Here is an 18375-nt window from a genome sequence, read left to right on the forward strand (position 1 = left end):
AAAAACCAATTAAAAACTATAAACTTATTAATAATTTGTTTTGTAAGTTATTTTTTGATGTACTAACATTATTTACATTTTTTTACGCTTATTTAGTGTTCTCTAAATTTAGCGAAATCCTAAATAGGGTACACCGCGCCATTTTGAAACACCGGCGTCTCGCGTAGCGTAAACAAAACGTTCGCTGCGAGTGGTTTGCAAAGCTTCACAATCCACTGCAATCATGAAGTTAGTGAGGTATGGTGTTGTCAATCTCGTTATTATTGTGACACAAGATTCCGAATTTTCGCCGTTCATGCTGTATTTTTCTCGTCTGTTTGTTGTTCGTGCGGGACATAGCTTCTCTTGGTGTTCGATTTAACTGCTGGTTAACTGTTCAGCAAAATTTACAGTTAGTAGATATTTTCTCATTGATGAATTTAATGTGTGGCTGCATATAAACCTGTGCACGAAAATTTTTATGGAAAGCTTTTGTAAACCTTACGCCGTTCTGTTTCATGCTTCTGTCAATCGTTCACCCAAATCCCGCTTCCCTATCTTTCTGCAGATTTTTGATGAAACTTAGTCACGAGACGGTGACAATCGAGCTCAAGAATGGCACTCAAGTCCACGGCACGATAACTGGTACGTATGATGCATGTTTGATGTGCGCTTGTTTTATGAGCTTTCATGTTCGAAGTTGTAAGTAGTATGCGTTCTTCCCAAGTTGTGTGCTTCTGCCTCGCAAGTGCACGGCCGATAATAGGAACGGGAAGCACTCTGATGGAGGCGAATGGTCAGGTATTTAAAGAATTTAAAGCGTATATTTCCGTCAGTGTGTACATGCAGCTGTGCGTAATTTGCGATTTTGCTACCTTGTTAAAACATGATCGCCTGCTTGTAACAGCAAAGTGGGCACAGATCGGAAGCGCCATTGATCAAGTGTACAGAAGTGTAATTTGTAAAAAATATTTAAAGGCGCTAAAAAACACATGCACACAAGAGAAGGCGCTCTGTCCAGTTATCTTGTGTGTGGGTGTGGGTGGGTGGTTTGGTGCCTTTAAATATTTATGACGAACAGTTACCAATCGCCCAACAAAAAGTTCTTTTAAGCTCTTTGTTATAGCTTAACGTGTGTTGTGTGGTTTCTTTCTGTTCTGATGGTTTTTTTTTCCTTTCCCAACTGCACACATAACATTTGTAAACTTCACAACTGTTATGTGGGTAGCGACGACAAAACTGCATGAACGCTGCCATTCTGGTCCCTCACACTTATGCTGAAATTTAGTTGTTCCTTTTACTATGCTAACCCTTTACATACAGCTTTGATTAATTTACAGTCAAATGGGACATATGACTTTTTTAGGGAATTCTATGTGCTGTGCTATTGTGACTGTCCATGGTGTCCTCTCTTGACTGTTATGAATCGTGCATAATTTTATATGTTGAAGTTATATGTAAGATGTATGCTTGCAAAGTGCATCTTAGCTTTCAAGCTGCCATGGTGGCTCAGTGTTCATGGTGCTCGGCTCCTGACCCAAAAGATGCGGGTTCGATCCCGGCCGCTACGGTTGCATTTCGATGGAGGCGAAATGCTGGAGGCCCGTGAACTGTGCGATGTCTAGAATGCCACACAGGTCAGCATTTGGTCCGGCGCATTTTTGTGTAAACATAGTGACAATGAGGGCAAAAACGGGAATACATTAATTGCTGATATTTGGGTAATGGAAGTTAGCGTTATAGCAGAAATGGGTGTGTAGGTTGAAGTCTTGATGTCGTTTCTGGCTTTGTGTATACAGCTGTGTAGACTTGTGTAGCTAGAAGAGCCAGTATGCTTCTCCTGGCTCTTGGCCACATTACTTTTTGTTTGTTTGCTTGCATGTGTGTGTGTTTGTTTGTTTGTTCATTCTTTCAGTCATTCAAGTTTTGTGCTGAGGTGGCATTTCGTGGTGTGAATTTTGTGTATGTGTGTGTCAGGCTGCTGCTGGATGAAAAGATGGACAATAGTCGAACTGCACCATTTGTTGGTATGAGTGCAAGACCCCTCCTTACCTCACTGCCTGCTTTGCCACTTCCACTACAGGAGTTTCACCCTCATATCAATAGATGCCATAGCTTATCCGGTTGTTGTTTAATTTCATTTTTGCAACGCTTGCAGATGACACTCACCATTCATTGTAGCTAAAATGGAAGCACTGCACCCAAACCTTCTAGTAATTCGAATAACTCAATTCAGATGCCTCTTTGTGAAATTTAAATGCTAATGGGGCAGATGTTAGGTTGGAGGAGCATTTATATGAGTCCTTTTGAGCAACACAACAGCCAATTTCAAATCCATATGCTAATAAGTTCTTGTAGATTTCTGGTGGATGACATGATCGTTCACTGCTAGTCTGTGTTAGCTTGGAATAGCCACTGATGCATCATTTGCACCGACATCAGAGTGGTTACCGTCCTTGGGAGTAGAAACTGCTACGAAAACCTGGGTGTTCCATTCATCCACTTATTGCCAACAGGTTCCCATGAACAGTGTGATAATGGTGTGTAGGGCTTTAGGAGCAACAGAACTGGAAAAGATATGCACATTAAATACTATGGCACTTATTCTGGCAAAGTGTTGTAGTTTTGGTTTCCATAGGCTGTGATTACAGAAGTGAGCATGCAAAACTGTCACAAGTCTTATGCACTCACAGAACAAGGATGCAAGCACTGCATTGTCTGCCCCGCCGCGGTGGCTCAGTGGTTACGGCGCTCGGCTGCTGTCCCGAAAGACGCGGGTTCGATCCCGGCCGCGGCAACCGAATTTCGATGAAGGCGAAATTCTAGAGGCCCGTGTGCTGTGCGATGTCAGTGCACGTTAAAGAACCCCAGGAGGTCGAAATTTCCGGAGCCTTTCACTACGGCGTCCCTCATAGCCTCAGTTGCTTTGGGGCGTTAAACCCCAATAAACCATAAACTGCATTGTCTGTTGGGATTGCACGTGACTTGGGGTGGTTCTGTGGTTTGCAGCAAAGCAACAAATGCATCACTGTTCTATAAGTCCATGTGGCTTGCGGTTGTTTTGTGTGCTTGCTTTTGATGCCACTGCCCATGAAACTTAAAACAGAACTGTTGGCAAAAACAGTTCTGTAATAAGCTATTAAAGTACACTGGGGCAAATCTTCTTAGGTACCTTCATTCTTAAGGCCCAGCACATCATCATTGGGTAAGAGAACAGGACCTGCAAACTTTGCATCTCTACACTTTCAAGTTTTGGCTGGGTATAGTTTTTTTTTCCAGATTGAGCCATTGAAAGGCTGTGTGTGGTGCTGTTCATAGCTGATGAACAGTGTGACTATTTCTTGGGTGCTTACTGCAGTCACATGTCTTTTGTATGTTCCATCTGGTCTGCAGGTGTTGATGTGGCCATGAACACTCACCTTAAAGCTGTCAAGATGACAATGAGGAATCGTGAACCAGTGCAGCTTGATAGCTTGAGTATCCGGGGCAACAATATTCGATATTACCTTTTGCCGGACAGCCTTCCTTTGGAGACTCTACTGATCGATGACACACCAAAAGCCAAGGCAAAGAAGAAGGAGGCTGGTAAGGCTGCCTGAGAAGACCTTCGAAATCATTTATGCGTTTTACAGACTAGTTTGCTGAGCATCATTGTAGATGGCTTGGTTTTGCATGCTAAACAATGTGCACCACTGCTGCTAAGCATCCACCAGAAAGGATGTCCAGCTTCCTGTCCCCTGCATGTGAAAGTTTGTGTGAGAGAAATATTTTTGTCATTTAACTAAAGTAAGTATTTTAACGTGGTAATGCTAAGGATTGGCAAGATTATTGGACTGTTGATCATCTGCAATGAAAGTAATAAGTCCTAACCAAGTGGGCAATGGAGAAAAACAGGCTGGGTGTCAATAGCACTAAAAGAGAAAGGCCTACGAGCATTGCATGATTATATAGGTACTTTGCCTTGAACTTGCACACGGCAGTGGCCACCGTGTTGGTATACATGGAGTAAGGTGAAAAGGCCGTGTACGTGTCTAAGCGGCTTATCACCACCTTCTGTGGCCTGCACTGTAGAAATTTTATACGCTGTGAGCCATCATGGCACCCATTACTTCATGTGAAAGCCTCCTACTCTGTCACTACTGCATGCCAATGTGCAGGTTATCACAGATAGTGCAGGGCTAGGTTTTAAAAAAAATAAAAGGAGTATGTTGCGTCAAATTGTAACTTGTGGTGTTGGTTTCCAAGAGCAAGCAGGAGCAGTTTTTTTAATTCACGCTAATCTAAATGGTATTATATCAATTGGATCTACTTTTACTGTGCTGGGTATAAATAGAAGGTCTATGTTTGAATGTTGTAGCCTGCTGAGGGACATTTCCAAAGGTGTAATTTTTATATAATATTTTTAAACTTGTGGTCAGAAGTGCACAAAATCCCAAGTTTTTGTAGCAGGAGGGCATATTTCCAGCGCCTCACATCTGGCAGCACACCCCATGCTTTCCGGAAACATTGTATGCCCAAGTTAATACTGTGGCAGTTCCTATCAGTAGTGCATGCTTCTGCAGTATTTTCTTCCACTTAAGATTTGCATGCTTCCTGCAGAGAATGAAGAATTATTCAAAACTCTATACTTCTCAGATGTTGCGCCATATGTGGTTTCTTTAGATGCTCCACAACTTTTCGTTTGGAAGCTATTGCCAGTGTGTGATAGTTGGAACAGTGCTTTAATTAACCTCACTTATTTGGGAAGCATAAAGTGAAAATAAATACTGCAGCTTGCTCTGCGTGACTACCAACACTGATGTATAAGTCTGAAGTAAGCAACATGTCCTAGTGTAATTAAAACCATGTGCTATGTCTGCATACCTCGGTTTAACTTTGATTAATTGTGCTGGAAAGAAACTTCGTTGACATTTGCTACAGTTGTCTCAAGAAGGTATGCACACATGACTGTCGTGTTCAGTTTCTAACTTTGTTGAATGTTCTAAGCCTCTAAACTAGTTTAGCACGTGGAAGAAGCACAGCCATTTCACAGTGGGATACTTACTACATTGCAATTTGTGTAGATCATTCTGGGAAGCAAATGCACAAGTTTCGCAGCACGCGGAGCAAGATTATGCGCACTTGATTAATTCTAGCGGCACTGCCCTAACAGCCGTAGTGGCTACTGTGGCTCCATCTTGCACCATTCACTATGACCAGGGAGCGCATTCAGCGGAAGGAAATGGTTTGGAAAGTCTGCAAGCTCAAAAGGGTGCACATGTGCATACAAATTGGTGCCAACTAGCGGGGCCATTAGATGGTGGCAGCATGCTTTTGTGCACATGCTTGCATGGTTAATTTTTATTGCACTTGACTGAGTTGCTTAATCCATTTAAATAGAATATAGAAAGAATGGAAAAGTTGTTAAAATCTCTCATATTTATGGAAATAGTCTTTTTCTGGGAATTTTGGCATGTCCTTTTCTTTTTTGCCTCAGAGTTAAAACGTCATTTGGCTAGCTGTGATTCATACATCACAAAATTACTTTGGAAAGTAGTTAAATTACATTACCAATTACTGCCCAAGAAAGGTAATGACATTGCATTACAATTACTTTCAAAAATTACACTTCATTACAGGTTACTTTTTAATTTCATGCACAGAAAAAGTACACTGGATTCAGCTCCAACATTCATTTCAGATCTCTCAATTTGAAGCTCATCTGCTACTGCGATGCTGTTAAGTGGGTGTCAAAATTTTTGCCCTGCTTTGAGGAGAAGGTGGCCTTTGCCATGCAAAATAACATTTTAGGGCAGTCCTGTCTTGTACAACCAAAAAAATCGTCAAACCGCATGTTGGTATGTCTCTGTTTATACAAAGTGCCAGTAACTATGTAGCTTTCCTTGTTCCCAGTTGCAAGGTGGTGGCTAAGGCTGCGCCCACATTGCCACTGACCCGCGTGGGCAATTTTGCTGCCTTGCTGGCCCAGGCCTTTTGTGTGTTCTTGCTTTTGAGGTGCCTGACCCAGCAGACAACAAATCAAATCTTTGCCGACACAATAAGCTGTGGTGCATTCTTAATAAAAGTAATTTTGACAGTAATGAATTACTTTTGCTCCCAAATTACTGTAATAGACCACTGGAAAACTGCTTGGAGATCTGGCAGCACTGCATCCGTGGCTCCCAGTTCCAATCTTGGTTTTGTCGATGGTTGCTAGCGTGCTTGTTTGATATTGTATTTCGCATATCGTCTATTGCATTACAGTAATTTAATTGCTGCCATGTATGCTGTGGTTCACATTTCAGCATGCAACTGCAAATTATTCTAATGATTGCCTGGATTCTCATTATACACCCATGTGAACAGCACAGCATATGGTTGTGTAATTTTTATGTACAATGTGTATGGATGACCGCTAATTTATTTGGAATGCAGGTACCATAAACAGATGCAATTTCCTTGGCTCATTGCCAGGAATTGAAAATAGTAGTACTAGGATGAAGTACACGTAAGTTCACAATATGTCAGTCCTTGGATGCATATCTGTTGTTCAAGAAAGCACATGTTCATGGCACATGCTTTCTAAAACCTTCTGGAGCTACCGGTTTCTAGCTATGCCCTTTTAGGGGATTTGCTTCACAAAGCTTGGCTTATAGTATTTCTCCCAGAGCTGAAAAAATGACCTGTGATATCAGTGGTCAGAAAAAGCAAATTTGGAAGATGCATGCAACGCTTTTCTATGGTTTTTTGGTAAAGTGTGCATATCAATTCTTGTCCTACTCACAGCTACAATGGGCCGTGGCCGAGGAAGGGGCAGAGGCCGTGGCAGAGGGCGTGGTGGTGCCAGGGGTCGAGGCCGGCGGTAGACATTGCTCCGGGCATCAGGGTAGTACTTTGTTGTCATTTTTCACACTTGCACAGGCGTTCTTTGTAGTTGCAGTCAAAGTTAGCTTTTCTGTAACAAGCTACCTGCACTGCAAGGGGCTTGAAGGTTCAGAATAGCCAAATGCTTGCATTCATAGTTTTATGGCCTGGATAAAAAAAAATAGTATGTGGCTGAGCATTCTCTTCAACTTGTTGGTTTGTGCATGCCAAGGCTGGGAGCTCGGCATAAGTGTTACGTGTTGCTTTGTATGAGTGCTGCACGGCTGGTTCCATACCTGCTGTTGAGTTTGGGCTGCAGAGATATTAATAGCATATTAGCACAATCTGAATTCAAGATTAGGGTGGATGATTGGGCTAGCTGATATGCCATCTTAAAGATCACGACATGAACTGCTGGGACAAAGGCTGAACAAAAGACAAAAGAAGCGTGAAACCCTTCTCATTGTTTGTCTCATCCTTTTTCTATGTTCAGCCGCCACGTTGATTCGGTGGTTATGGTGCTCGGCTGCTGTCCCGAAAGACGCGGGTTCGATCCCGGCCGCAGCAGTCGAATTTCGATGGAGGCGAAATTTAGAGGCCCGTGTACTGTGCGATGTCAGTGCATGTTAAAGAACCCCAGGTGGTCGAAATTTCCAGAGCCCTTCACTGCGGCATCTCTCATAGCCTGAGTCACTTTCCCCATAAACCAACCTTTTTTATGTTCATTTGTCCTGTGTTAGTGTTGCTCATGTTGTGCTTTGCTAGGTGCATTCAAGATGTGTATTTTTCATTCTGGGATGTCTTTGGCACCATTTGGTTTTTCAGGTACACTGTTGCATTAGCTGTGAGCGTGGGTATCTAGATGTGTTCAATTTCTGCACACCTGGTGTATTGTCTGGATAAAATTTGTGTTTGAAATGGTGCACAATTGGTCGCATTGTGCAGTTTTGACACCGGGTGAAATGATTGATTTCATTCAGCTCTTTGGCTACATTTTGTCTAGCAACTGGTGGTGTGACAGTACCCTATGGTAGAGTCGAGTACCATATTTACTCATGTAATTTCCTCACTTATTTTCTTTAAGGCTTCTGAAAGGTGGTGCGAAAATTATGTAAAGATTTTTCGAACACGTCTTAAAAAAACTGTACAAAGTTCATAATGCACAATATATACAGTGAAAGCTCGTTAATTCGACCCCCGTTAATTCGGCAAATCGGATAATTCGACGCGCGCGCGAGGTCCCTACAATTATACATAGGAGTCTATGGGGCGAAACTCTCGTTAATTCGAACAAATTCTGCCGTGCGTCGGTTAATTCGACTTCACTCCGCAGCCCGCCAAGCCGGTGTGCCGAGAGCAAAAAGAAAAAAACACTGCCATGAGCGGCGCTACTGTACGGCTGATAGGCCATCCCTATGGTCATATCATCCATCCATCCGTCCATCCATCCGAGGAAGCGAGTTAGCGGCGGCCAAAGCGGCTGGCGTCTTTTTTTTTTCTGTGCTTTGTTGTGTCGCAGCAGTCGCTATCACGGTTATTTACGGCGCCTTTTTTGGTAAATGCCCGCTTTGTCAGCGTGTTTACTGCGCTACTTGTTGTTGCTGTTTTGTTGCGACTGAGAGAAGGGTGAAAGGAAATCGCAAGGGATTGCCTACTGGCTCAGCCACCACCGCTGCCATGTGCAGATAGAGGAGAGTTAAAAGATCAGAGAAAAATATAGAGAAAAGATAAGACACCTGTCCACAGTCCCCGTGCAGATAAGAGGAGAGTTAAAAGATCAGAGGAAAGATAAGACGCGTTCCAGCAACAACGCAGTCCGCGGTTGAAAAAACAGATAAGCGGGGAGCGGCGCTCCCTTCACCTCCTCCCCGCGCTACTTTCCGGTGGGTAGCGCGCAGGGCCTGCGCGCCGCCTCGCCTTCGTGTCCTGTCAGCTGACCGAGGATGAAATAATTGAAGTGACAGGCGCTGACAACGACGACGATTTACGATTGTGAGCAGTTGTCCCAAATGCCGAAGTGCACGGTGAAAGAAGCCGCAGAAGCCTTGTCCGTGCGGGAGGACTTCTGTGAACAAATCCCTGACGGCGCGTGTGCGTGTGCCGCGGCACCTGGCAGCTGTTAGAGCTATCGTAGTCGCTCAAATTCGCTCGAAAAAGCGGACGGTGATTACAGATTTCCTTGCCAAATAAAGGTATACGTCCTGTTGCGGCAAACATTGTTTTTTGTTGTTCATTCGATAATTCGACATTCGGATAATTCGACAATTTTTCGCGGTCCCGTCAGTGTCGAATTAACGAGCTTTTACTGTACCGAATATTGTCGCCTCTACGTCGACCACTCTCTCTCCTTCTCACACCCTTCACTGAGGCAAAAAAAAAAAAATTGATTCCCAATACTAATCACCCTCTCCCACCCTGCCCCACATTATGCAGTTCCTTCCCAGGGGATGGCATGATGGCTCAAAGCAATTAACGAGCAACGATTCCGTTGCAATGCCAGGAGTCGAGCAAATGGAGATAAAAGGCGATAAAACAGCACCCTTGCGTGCAGCCCGGCTGGCTAGCAGCAAGCTGTTTTGTAGTTTCAAATTATGGCACGAGCCAGAGGTTACTGGAAGTTTGCTCTCGCGCCAGCATGAGCGAGCTGGGTAAACAGCGCGCAATTTGTCCCCTCTTCACTTGCACCTTTCGCTGCTGCGCCATCTTCCCAAGCCTGCCTTTCGCGCACCCGTGTGCATGTTGGTGGTCTGTCGCGGCAGGGAGCGTTGTGCATGTAAATGCTTTCTTTTTTTTTTTTTTTTACCCTGGTGATAAATTACGGGTGTGCAAATTACATGTACGATAATTGTTTATTTATTTATTGGGGTTTAACGTCCCAAAGCGACTCAGGCTATGAGGGACGCCGTAGTGAAGGGCTCCCATAATTTCAACCACCTGGAATTCTTTAACATGCACTGACATCGCACAGTACACGGGCCTCTAGAATTTCGCCTCCATCGAAATTCGGCCGCCGCGGCCGGGATCGAACCCGCGTCTTTTGGGCCAGCAGCCGAGTGCCGTGGTACTGAGCCACCGCGGTGGGGTGTACGATAATTGATGTAGGTTTATGGGTCAAGAGGGGAGATTTACTCCCCTTCAGCTTAATTGTTTGTGTTGTTTTAGAATATTAATTGTGGAATTAGTGTGTGAAGGCAGGTCTTTGGTAGCTTAATCATATCCTCAGGTTTCTTTCTTGTGGAGCTTATCAGCTGTCTGCATACTCTAAGAGCTCATCAGCAGATCTTGATCCTGTAATGGTTAGTTAGCATAGTGGAGACGTCTACTTAATCGCTGGACCTGGCGTTGCACGCTGGAGGCGTCCATTAATCCGTATATGTCTCTGCCTTGCTAAATCTCTCTGATGTCTGTGTACTGAATATATCTTTCTGTGTATGTGTGTGTCTTATATATGAATATTATAAACTTTCATATAAACTGAAAGTTTTTCTGTAGTGCCCAGTTGGGTTGTAGGCTGTAGTTTTTTCTTGGTGCTTATGCTACTGTATGTAATCTTATTGTTATTTTATTCTTTCAGGTTCACCAGCTGGAATTCATTTTCAAAAAGAAGAGTACTGCACTTGGGGATTCTTTTGGCAGTCATTGTTTTCAGACGGAGCAAGAAGTTTTGTTATTTGCTTGGTTGGATGGTATTCTGTTCTGTTAACAGGACACAATTAGCTCTCCCACAGTGGCTGAGCCAAATAATTTGGTAGTGGTTTAAATGCAGTGACTTAGTAAAAGTTGTTATTATGTTGCTGCTGCAAGTACTTAACTTTCATTGTATTTTAGTTTTCCTTTCTGTGCCAGTATAATATGAGGGAATACTTCGTTGCTTATCTGAAAGAAAACAGTCACTTCAAAAGGTCTCGGGGTGCAGTGCGACTAGCACCCATTGTATTGGCTCATGACAGTGCAGTGGACTGTTGCCTACTGCCCCCTTTTTTTTTCAACATTGCATCATGCTGTCATGTTGTATATACATCCTTATTTCAGCTTACTTTTGCTGAAGAAGCTCTTCATCTAACTAGTATATCTCTCTTGGCTTATGTATACTTTCTGTTTCTGTGAGTAAAATAAAGTATGATGTGGTGCTGCAGTTCTCATTACTCATCTCTCTTTTGTTAAACCGATTTCTGGCTGTACATCAAATAATTGTGGCAGTGTGTTTTCTTGCGCACTGTCGTCTTCCTATTCGAAAAGGTATTAAATACTTTTTGTGTAGTGTACTGGGTCATGCATGCAAAACCTACTTGTAGTGACAGCTGCTGTTGAAGTAGAAGTGATAAGTGCTGATGGCCTTCCCTGCACAGCTTTAGTATGAACAGTCATTTTGCACATTGACTTCCAGAATTGGAACATTTATGGCAGCCAAATGCCCCTCTTATGTCTAATACGCCATCATTGGTTGTGCAACTCTGCTATGAAGTGACTGTCTATACAGGCGACTCCCATTCAGATGGGATGGGACCTCTCAAATCAATTGAGCACAATGGAAGATTAATGGGAGGGGCTACAAGCTTAACGTGCACTGACATTGCTCGACACATTGGCGTCTGTGTTCATCTATCGTAGTGTGGCCGGCGTTGAACCGGTGGCTTAGATCAGGTGTATTTTGGAGGCAGTGGTGTTTGCTTGGCTCTCAGCGTTGTGCTGTACCAGAGCCATAATGCTTCGCAGGTGGGATCGAAAGCCTCAAGTCTGGGGCAGTGAAGTAGGAATTCAAGGTGGTGGTGGTAAGTAGATGAGAGGCCAAGTTCTGCAATTAGGCGCATGTTGAATGCGGTGCGGTAATGGATTTAGCACAGCACGATTTGCTTCTACGTGGAGGCACGGGGCATGCGCGGATCGCCCCGTGATAGCTAGGTTCCCGCCGCATCGAGACTAGTCCGCGCGCTTGGAAGCGGATCGCGCTCTCTCTAGGATGGAGACCGCACTTGCGACCCGGTAGCGGGTACAAGGTCCTTGGTGTGTAGTGTGTGGCATTGGGTTGGGTCACAGATGGCGCAAGCATATTCTTTTAGTAGTTGTTTCCTTAGTGGCATGTCATATATGACTGTGGATAGGCCAGGGTTCATGAGGAGAGCCAAAAGAAGGTAAATTGGTTGGTTTGGTTTGTTTATTGGGTTTAACGTATCAAAGCGACTCGGGCTATGAGAGACGCCGTAGTGAAGGGCTCCAGAGATTTCGACCACCTGGAGTTCTTTAACGTGCACTGACATCGCACAGTACACGGGCCTCTAGAATTTCACCTCCATCGAAATTCGGCTGCCGCGGCCGGGATCGAACCCGCGTCTTTCGGGTCAGCAGCCGAGCGCCATAACCACTGAGCCACCGCGGCGGGGCAAGAGGGTATGAATGAATGAACTTTATTTCCGTAAGCATGGGGCCTCACGGTCGGGGCGCAACAATTAGGAGGGGGCGCCTCCCAGCCGGCTCTCAGCACCGGAGACCGCGGAGAGAGTTTTGTGGTGTCTCAGCCTGACGGAGGATGAGTCTTCGCTGATCCGGGTCGTGGCTTCGGATAAGATCTTCCCAGGTGGGAAGGTCTGGGATGATTTGTGATTTAGCCCCAGGAGAATCCTGACACTCCCAAATTAAGTGTTTTTGCGAAGTGATTCTGTGGCAGCTACTGCAGAGCTCAGGCTCCCCAGTAGGGAAAGAGAATCTGTTGACCTGAAGCCTCCTCCAGGCCCTGCACTCCTTTGGAGTGAGTCCGGAAGTGAGAGTGTTCTTCTATCCTGTCTTGGTGTTTCAGTTATTTATTTATACGTTATGAGAGGGTCTTTATTCCCACTCAAGGGCACTTCCAGAGCAGCTCGGATGTATAATTCTCGAGCGAGGCTGTGAGCAGCCTCATTCCCCGGAATGCCCTCATGAGCACCATTCCCATCAACGACGGCAATGACGGAGGCGCCATCGGACCCACACAACGGAATCCCTTTCTCTATGCACTGACCTTGCATGCACTTGCTGCAGAGAGCGCATCTGTGATGGTACCGGCGATTTAGCGAGTTAGTAGCGCTGCTTGTAGAAAGTTTTTACTTAAAATTATATATGTATTTTTTTTTTTTGAAACACCGTTTGTCTCCTAGTTGATATGGTGAAAAAAATATAATTTTATCTAGCAACACTGGCACCTTCACGCTTCACTTAACATTTGTCTTCATGAGCATTGAGACCTTACATATTGTTGCGCCGCCTATGGTTTGTTTTTTAAACGCTATTTATTGTTGAGTTCTGCAACTTTTCTTTGAAAGAACAGTTTATTTGTCTCTCTTCCGTAGCGCGACGATCTGTAAATTATCAGACTTGAACTAGTTAGTGTATCAACCTTTGAAAGATGCGCTCAGTGGAGCGTTCGCGGCTGTTCTGTACAGAAGCTCCGTTGCCGGTCTTTTCATGCATGGGCTTTTTCTGTTGCTGTTGTTCCCATTGAATGCAGAAAGTGGCTCCTACGGCCACATGTTCCACGTAGCTGGTAACTATACAGTACTGCCTCTCAGTATTCTGTCAATTTTTTTTATGCTTTATATCCGCCTTTGGTCACGTTGGTCGTTTAAAATTACTTTGAAGTGTTTTGATGTTGCTACGACTTTGTGATCTTTTTGTGCAATGAAATATTTTCGAAGTAAAGTTTACTGAAATAATGTATCATTTGCTGTGTACCATTGGAATGTGAGTGCTTATTCCGCTGTCCATCGATTCATGCAACTAACTGGTCATTGGTTATATTATACTTTCAACTCGTAAGCAGCCAAGTGTAACCTAATCCATTTTAGCCGCGTGTAATTGCTGACAGCTTTCTGTAGCGCTGCAGTGAAGCTGCCGTCAGCTTCCAGGTAACCGTGTGGTCGCCTCAGGAGCGCGTAATCGAGAACAGCACCCTTGCGAAAGCCGTCGCCTCGCGCTCGTAGTTGTGCAGTGTCGCATGAGAAGGAGGAGAAACTTTATTAAAAGAAATTGTTGCTCTTTTGGAGCCTCTCGGGGGGACGCCTCAGTCCAGGAAAGGAAAGCTCCGAAAAACCAATTTCTTAGGTTTGTTCTCGAGTATCGCAGATTAACATTTTCTCCGGCAACTACCCATTAGCACAGCTTTCTCTGCATAAAGAGAATTTAGTTGATGTACTACATAGATCAGCACTTGGCCCTTGATAAAACTCTCGATGCTTGGTAATGACAAATGCTGATAGAAACATTAATTAAAATTCTTCACTTTTTGCTAGTGTCGAACGAGCTCAGAACTGACTGGAGAACTGCATCCAATGGAATATGGAGCCCTGCAGCTTTTCAGGAGATTTGGTCGAGCGCTCTTTGGTCGCCACTTGGTGGCAACTAATGCCACAATATCGACCGTTATGGGGATTACCGGTGACCTCGTCCAGCAGCACTATGAAATATTGTGTGGCCACCAGGCTGACATCAACGCAGTAAGGACGTCACACATGGCAGCAGCTGGCCTTACCACCGGCATGGTGTGCCATTATTGGTGTGTACTTGTTTTATTCGTCTTAGTGAAGTTTCATGTTCGTTGCACCGTCCTTGATATTTAGTTAGGGAGTTATCACTCATTAGCATCCACCGAAGCACAGCTATATGGCTATAAAGGAAAGCTATACAGCTTTCAAAGAAACTTCGTAGTTGAAGTAAAATTTGTCCTGGTATAGAAAATCAAACCCGAGACCACCGCCTCTCAGGACAGTTTCCGTAGGCATTGAACTCACTCTTTTCATTTTCTTTCAAGGTATGGAGCAAGCTGCAGCAAAATGTTTACATGTATGAATATTGAACACAGAAAATTTACGCTGTAATCTACATTTATTTTGTTTGTTGTCATGTTCTTTCAACTTTGTGGCATTATGCATGTTCCGGTGGCTTGAATTTTCAGTCTTAGCCGCCTTTATTTAACTTGTTAATCATATATACATAGCAAGACATCAATCAACATGTCATATAGGTTATGACTGCAGAATAATTGTTTTACAATCTTCAGACACCAAAGGAAAGAATCAGTATTGGCTACTTTACCGAAACTAAAAATTCTTTATAAAAACTTGACTTGTTAGAAGAAAACAAACTGGCAAAGTAACATTACTTGTGCAAATTTTTGGCATAGTATGTGGTAAATTGGTTTTTGAGGAAAGGAAATGGCACAGTATCTGTCTCGCATACCTCGGCGGACACCTGAACCGCGCCATAAGGGGAGGGAGGAAGGTAGGAGTGAAAGAAGAAAGAGAGAAAGAGGTGCCGTAGTGGAGGTCTCCGGAATAATTTCGACCACCTGGGGATCTTTAACGTGCACTGACATCGCACAGCTGATTTGCAGTTTAGGCATGAAGCATGAGGTCTAACCTTTACAAGATTAGACCTCTTTAAAATAGGTCTAATCTTGTGAAGGTGACTATGGTAGCAAATGAACTCCTAATCACATGGCCCTTTTCAGTACCACTTCGCATGCAAAAGTATTTGCATTCAAGGTGTCCAGTGGTACCATTATGGTACTTCCTGAATGTGTTGTGTATAAGATGATCCAAAATTACATAGAACCATTGCTGTTATCATATAGCATTTATGTCTATTAAGTGGAATTGAGAGTTTTGCTTTGCTCAAGGGCAACTGTAGTGCAGGCAGCGCTGCTGTGTGAGCATAGCATGCATGAAGTCGTACATCATTGCAGTGAGACTGGCAGTGGTCCATTCATTTTAATTTGCATACATTTGAACATGTTGAGTGGAGAGCTTCAAATGATAGAAGAAATGCAAATATCTTGGCCTTGGCTGATAGATTTTTATGAGCCTCCACTCCTTGTTTAATGTCGTTACTCAGTTAGAGAAACATGCTTTCATCTGCCTGAATTTGTGTGCTATGATTGTTTGCACCATTGTTTGCAGGTACGTCCTTTTGGACCGATGGATGTTGGGTCGATCCCTGCGCACTGTTTTGCTGAAGGTATTGTATGACCAGGTTGTGTTTTCACCCATCTGTCTGGTTGTCTACTTTGGCACAGTCAGCCTCCTAGAGCGTTCCACCTGGGCTGAGCTGGGCCGTGAGCTATGGTGCAAAGGTGGCACCATATACCGGGTAGAGTGGGTAGTTTGGCCACCTGCTCAGTTTCTCAACTTCTACGTGCTTCCTCTGAGGTATCGCGTCTTCTTCGACAACCTCATTTCCTTTGGATTTGATGTGTACTCACCATACATCAAGTACAAAGACCAAAGGACTCGTGCTAACCACAGCTGATTGCTTTGTGTGTTGAGCTGTTGTTATTGTTTATAAAGGCTGTTTGTCAAAAGCTGGAAAATTAGAATGCTGCATGCATTATAGTGCTGTTGTAGATTAAGTATGTTATTTGTGAAGGCCCTGTTATAACAGAATGTGAAGTGAATTTCAACCCCAAGCCTGTTCTGAAAGTCCGTTTTATTTTTTGTGATCAAATATTATTTCAAAAACATTGCAAGACAAAGCCGAAAGTAATGCTGAAACCGAGCCATGTTTGGTGGTTCCTGATAGATAATGATGCCTGTTCAAATCGACCAAAGTACCAGAATCTAGCATACTCATCACTGTGGCCTTAATTATCTTTGAACTGTTAGCCCATCATCTGTGGACGGATGCAAGTATCCTGAGTGATGTGCCATTTGTCTCTGTTTTTGGAGTGTCTTCTGTCGTGCGTGGGACCCTGAGGAATGCAAAAATTGTTAGTGGCGAGGCTAGTGGCTTTGTGACGCTTGGTCAATATATTTGAACTTCCCAAAAGCTATAGGCTTTGCCTTCTAGCAGTAATGCAGCTTGTTCAAGCGCAATAGAAGCTTAACTTTTTTTGCAGCACTAAGTCCAGTACTGTGCCATGTGTAGTTGGTGAGGTTTAGTGTTGCATTCACATTTTCAGTCGGAAGTTTTTTGAGCTTTGTGTGAGCAAGCGGAGCAGTGAATCGGCTCTCCAAGTGGCTGGAGGGGTGAAAGGTAACGGGGCAGTCATGGGCTAACAGCACTACAGTACAAGAGGAAAGGCCAGTAATATATAATAGTTGCATGTGGTGGTGTGGGTAGTGGGATTCTAGAAGCAAATTGGTTGCTGCCTGATGCTGTGCTGTAAATTCTGCCTGGCTGAGGTATGGGTGAGGTTTGGCCATGATAGAATTTGAAAATCATGAAGAGCGATCAGCTTGAGAGCTGATGGGATATTATCGTCCCCATATTACCATTGATGCACAATGTAAGCAAATGCAATGTTCACAGTATTGCGTGAGCGGTCACAAGCAGAGGTCAGGATTATCTTCTAGACTCAAATTCAAAGATGGCTGTTTTAGTGCTTACCAACAATGCTTTAAATAATGCTGCAACTCTGTTGTGTTGTACGTAGGCATGCAACTTGACATGTTGGGGTGTAAAATCTTCTCTGTACAAGCTTGTAAATACTTGTTGGGCTATTTTTGTTAAGTTTGTTTTGTTACTTTTTCTTTTGGATCAGTTGTACATTTTTATGCCATATTATGTCACATAATTTGGCAAGACGTTATACGACGAAAAACTGCAAAAGACACAGGAGAGAGAAAGAGAAGATTTTAATGAGAGGAGTGGAGGATAGGTCGGCCGGTGGTAACATGGCCCTGGCCTGCTACTCCACAAAGACACAGGAGGCAGGCAACAGCACAAGGCAGGTGACAACCACCTTGTCTTGTCGCCTGCCTCCGTTCTGCATCTTTTGTGGTTCTTCGTCGTTATGTTACGTATTGTATGACTGATATAGCCAAGCAGCGGCATTATCACTTGGCTATGGCACGCTGTGCATATACGCTCTTTGCCACTGTTTACATGCATAAGGACTTTGGGTTTTAAAATTAGTGCTTCTGTTTGCAGATGGAACTGCTATTTTTGCTATGATTTTTGCTGTGATTTTTTGTTGTCACAGTAGTAGCAAATTTTCAGTTACTTCTCTTATGCTTTGAGTGCATCAGATTGCATTTTAAGCACCTTATTAGACATGTGAATGAGCTCATTTGCTCTCATCTTGTCTCTGTCATCGTTTTCCATGCGTGTGATGCACCACATAGTCTGTGCTGCATCTGGCTTTTGTTACTAGCAGCAGGGGTTTTGTTACTGATTTTGTTGCTAGCATTTAGAGTTCAAGTTTTCATCACAGAAATGATTTACTTTAAGTTCTGTGTCCAATGTGTTGGATGTGAAAGCGTCTAATTCCAGCGGCTATTCAGTTATGTGAGAAGACATTGTTATGGAATTCTGACATAGCTTTGATATTCCTGATAGATCAGTGGGGAAGGTTCTGTTTTTTTGGGCTGCGTTTAGTAGATTATATCAGCATGTTAATGATACCCGGATGTGCCTTATTTTTTCACGAAATGGGATGGAATTTTTGGAAAGTGCACATTTATATTAGCACTTAATCTGTTTACAAGTGTGCTTGAAGTGGTGTAAATGGATCAGTAATATTTTTTTCCTACTTAGAAACACTGTTGTACAACCTGTTACATTAAACATATGTAAAATCACAAAGCA

The 18375-nt window shown here is 43.7% G+C and overlaps 2 protein-coding genes across 3 annotated transcripts; both read left to right on the forward strand.

Annotated features, from left to right (window-relative positions):
* Positions 1-125: 125 nt before the first annotated feature.
* SmD1 (small ribonucleoprotein particle protein SmD1) lies at positions 126-10957 on the forward strand. Its single transcript, XM_089580766.1, has 5 exons — positions 126-237; positions 548-624; positions 3373-3564; positions 6745-6844; positions 10397-10957. The coding sequence occupies exons 1-4, from the start codon at positions 224-226 to the stop codon at positions 6822-6824; spliced, it is 363 nt and encodes a 120-aa protein (XP_089436892.1). The 5' UTR covers positions 126-223; the 3' UTR covers positions 6825-6844; positions 10397-10957.
* A 138-nt stretch (positions 10958-11095) lies between these two features.
* On the forward strand, positions 11096-18375 carry LOC149351463 (mpv17-like protein 2). Of its 2 annotated transcripts, none has more exons than XM_089580765.1 (3): positions 11096-11594; positions 14085-14347; positions 15750-18375. In XM_089580765.1, exons 2-3 carry the CDS (start codon positions 14124-14126, stop codon positions 16096-16098), a joined length of 573 nt encoding a protein of 190 aa, XP_089436891.1. In that variant the 5' UTR covers positions 11096-11594; positions 14085-14123; the 3' UTR covers positions 16099-18375. The 2 variants fall into 2 exon arrangements, with proteins under 2 accessions (XP_089436891.1, XP_089436890.1); XM_089580764.1 differs by lacking the exon at positions 11096-11594 and adding an exon at positions 13033-13339.

The sequence above is a fragment of the Amblyomma mixtum genome, chromosome 3 (assembly GCF_055824585.1).
Source record: "Amblyomma mixtum isolate Tamu chromosome 3, ASM5582458v1, whole genome shotgun sequence".
Taxonomy (NCBI): domain Eukaryota; kingdom Metazoa; phylum Arthropoda; class Arachnida; order Ixodida; family Ixodidae; genus Amblyomma; species Amblyomma mixtum.

Excerpts from the sequence above, each read along its gene's own strand:
- SmD1 (XM_089580766.1), top strand. Across the intron at positions 625-3,372 it reads AGTCCACGGCACGATAACTG|GTGTTGATGTGGCCATGAAC; the intron begins GTACGTATGATG and ends TCTGGTCTGCAG. Across the intron at positions 3,565-6,744 it reads GGCAAAGAAGAAGGAGGCTG|CTACAATGGGCCGTGGCCGA; the intron begins GTAAGGCTGCCT and ends TCCTACTCACAG.
- LOC149351463 (XM_089580765.1), top strand. The coding sequence starts at position 14,124 with ATGGAATATGGAGCCCTGCAGCTTTTCAGGAGATTTGGTCGAGCGCTC. Across the intron at positions 14,348-15,749 it reads GGCATGGTGTGCCATTATTG|GTACGTCCTTTTGGACCGAT; the intron begins GTGTGTACTTGT and ends CATTGTTTGCAG.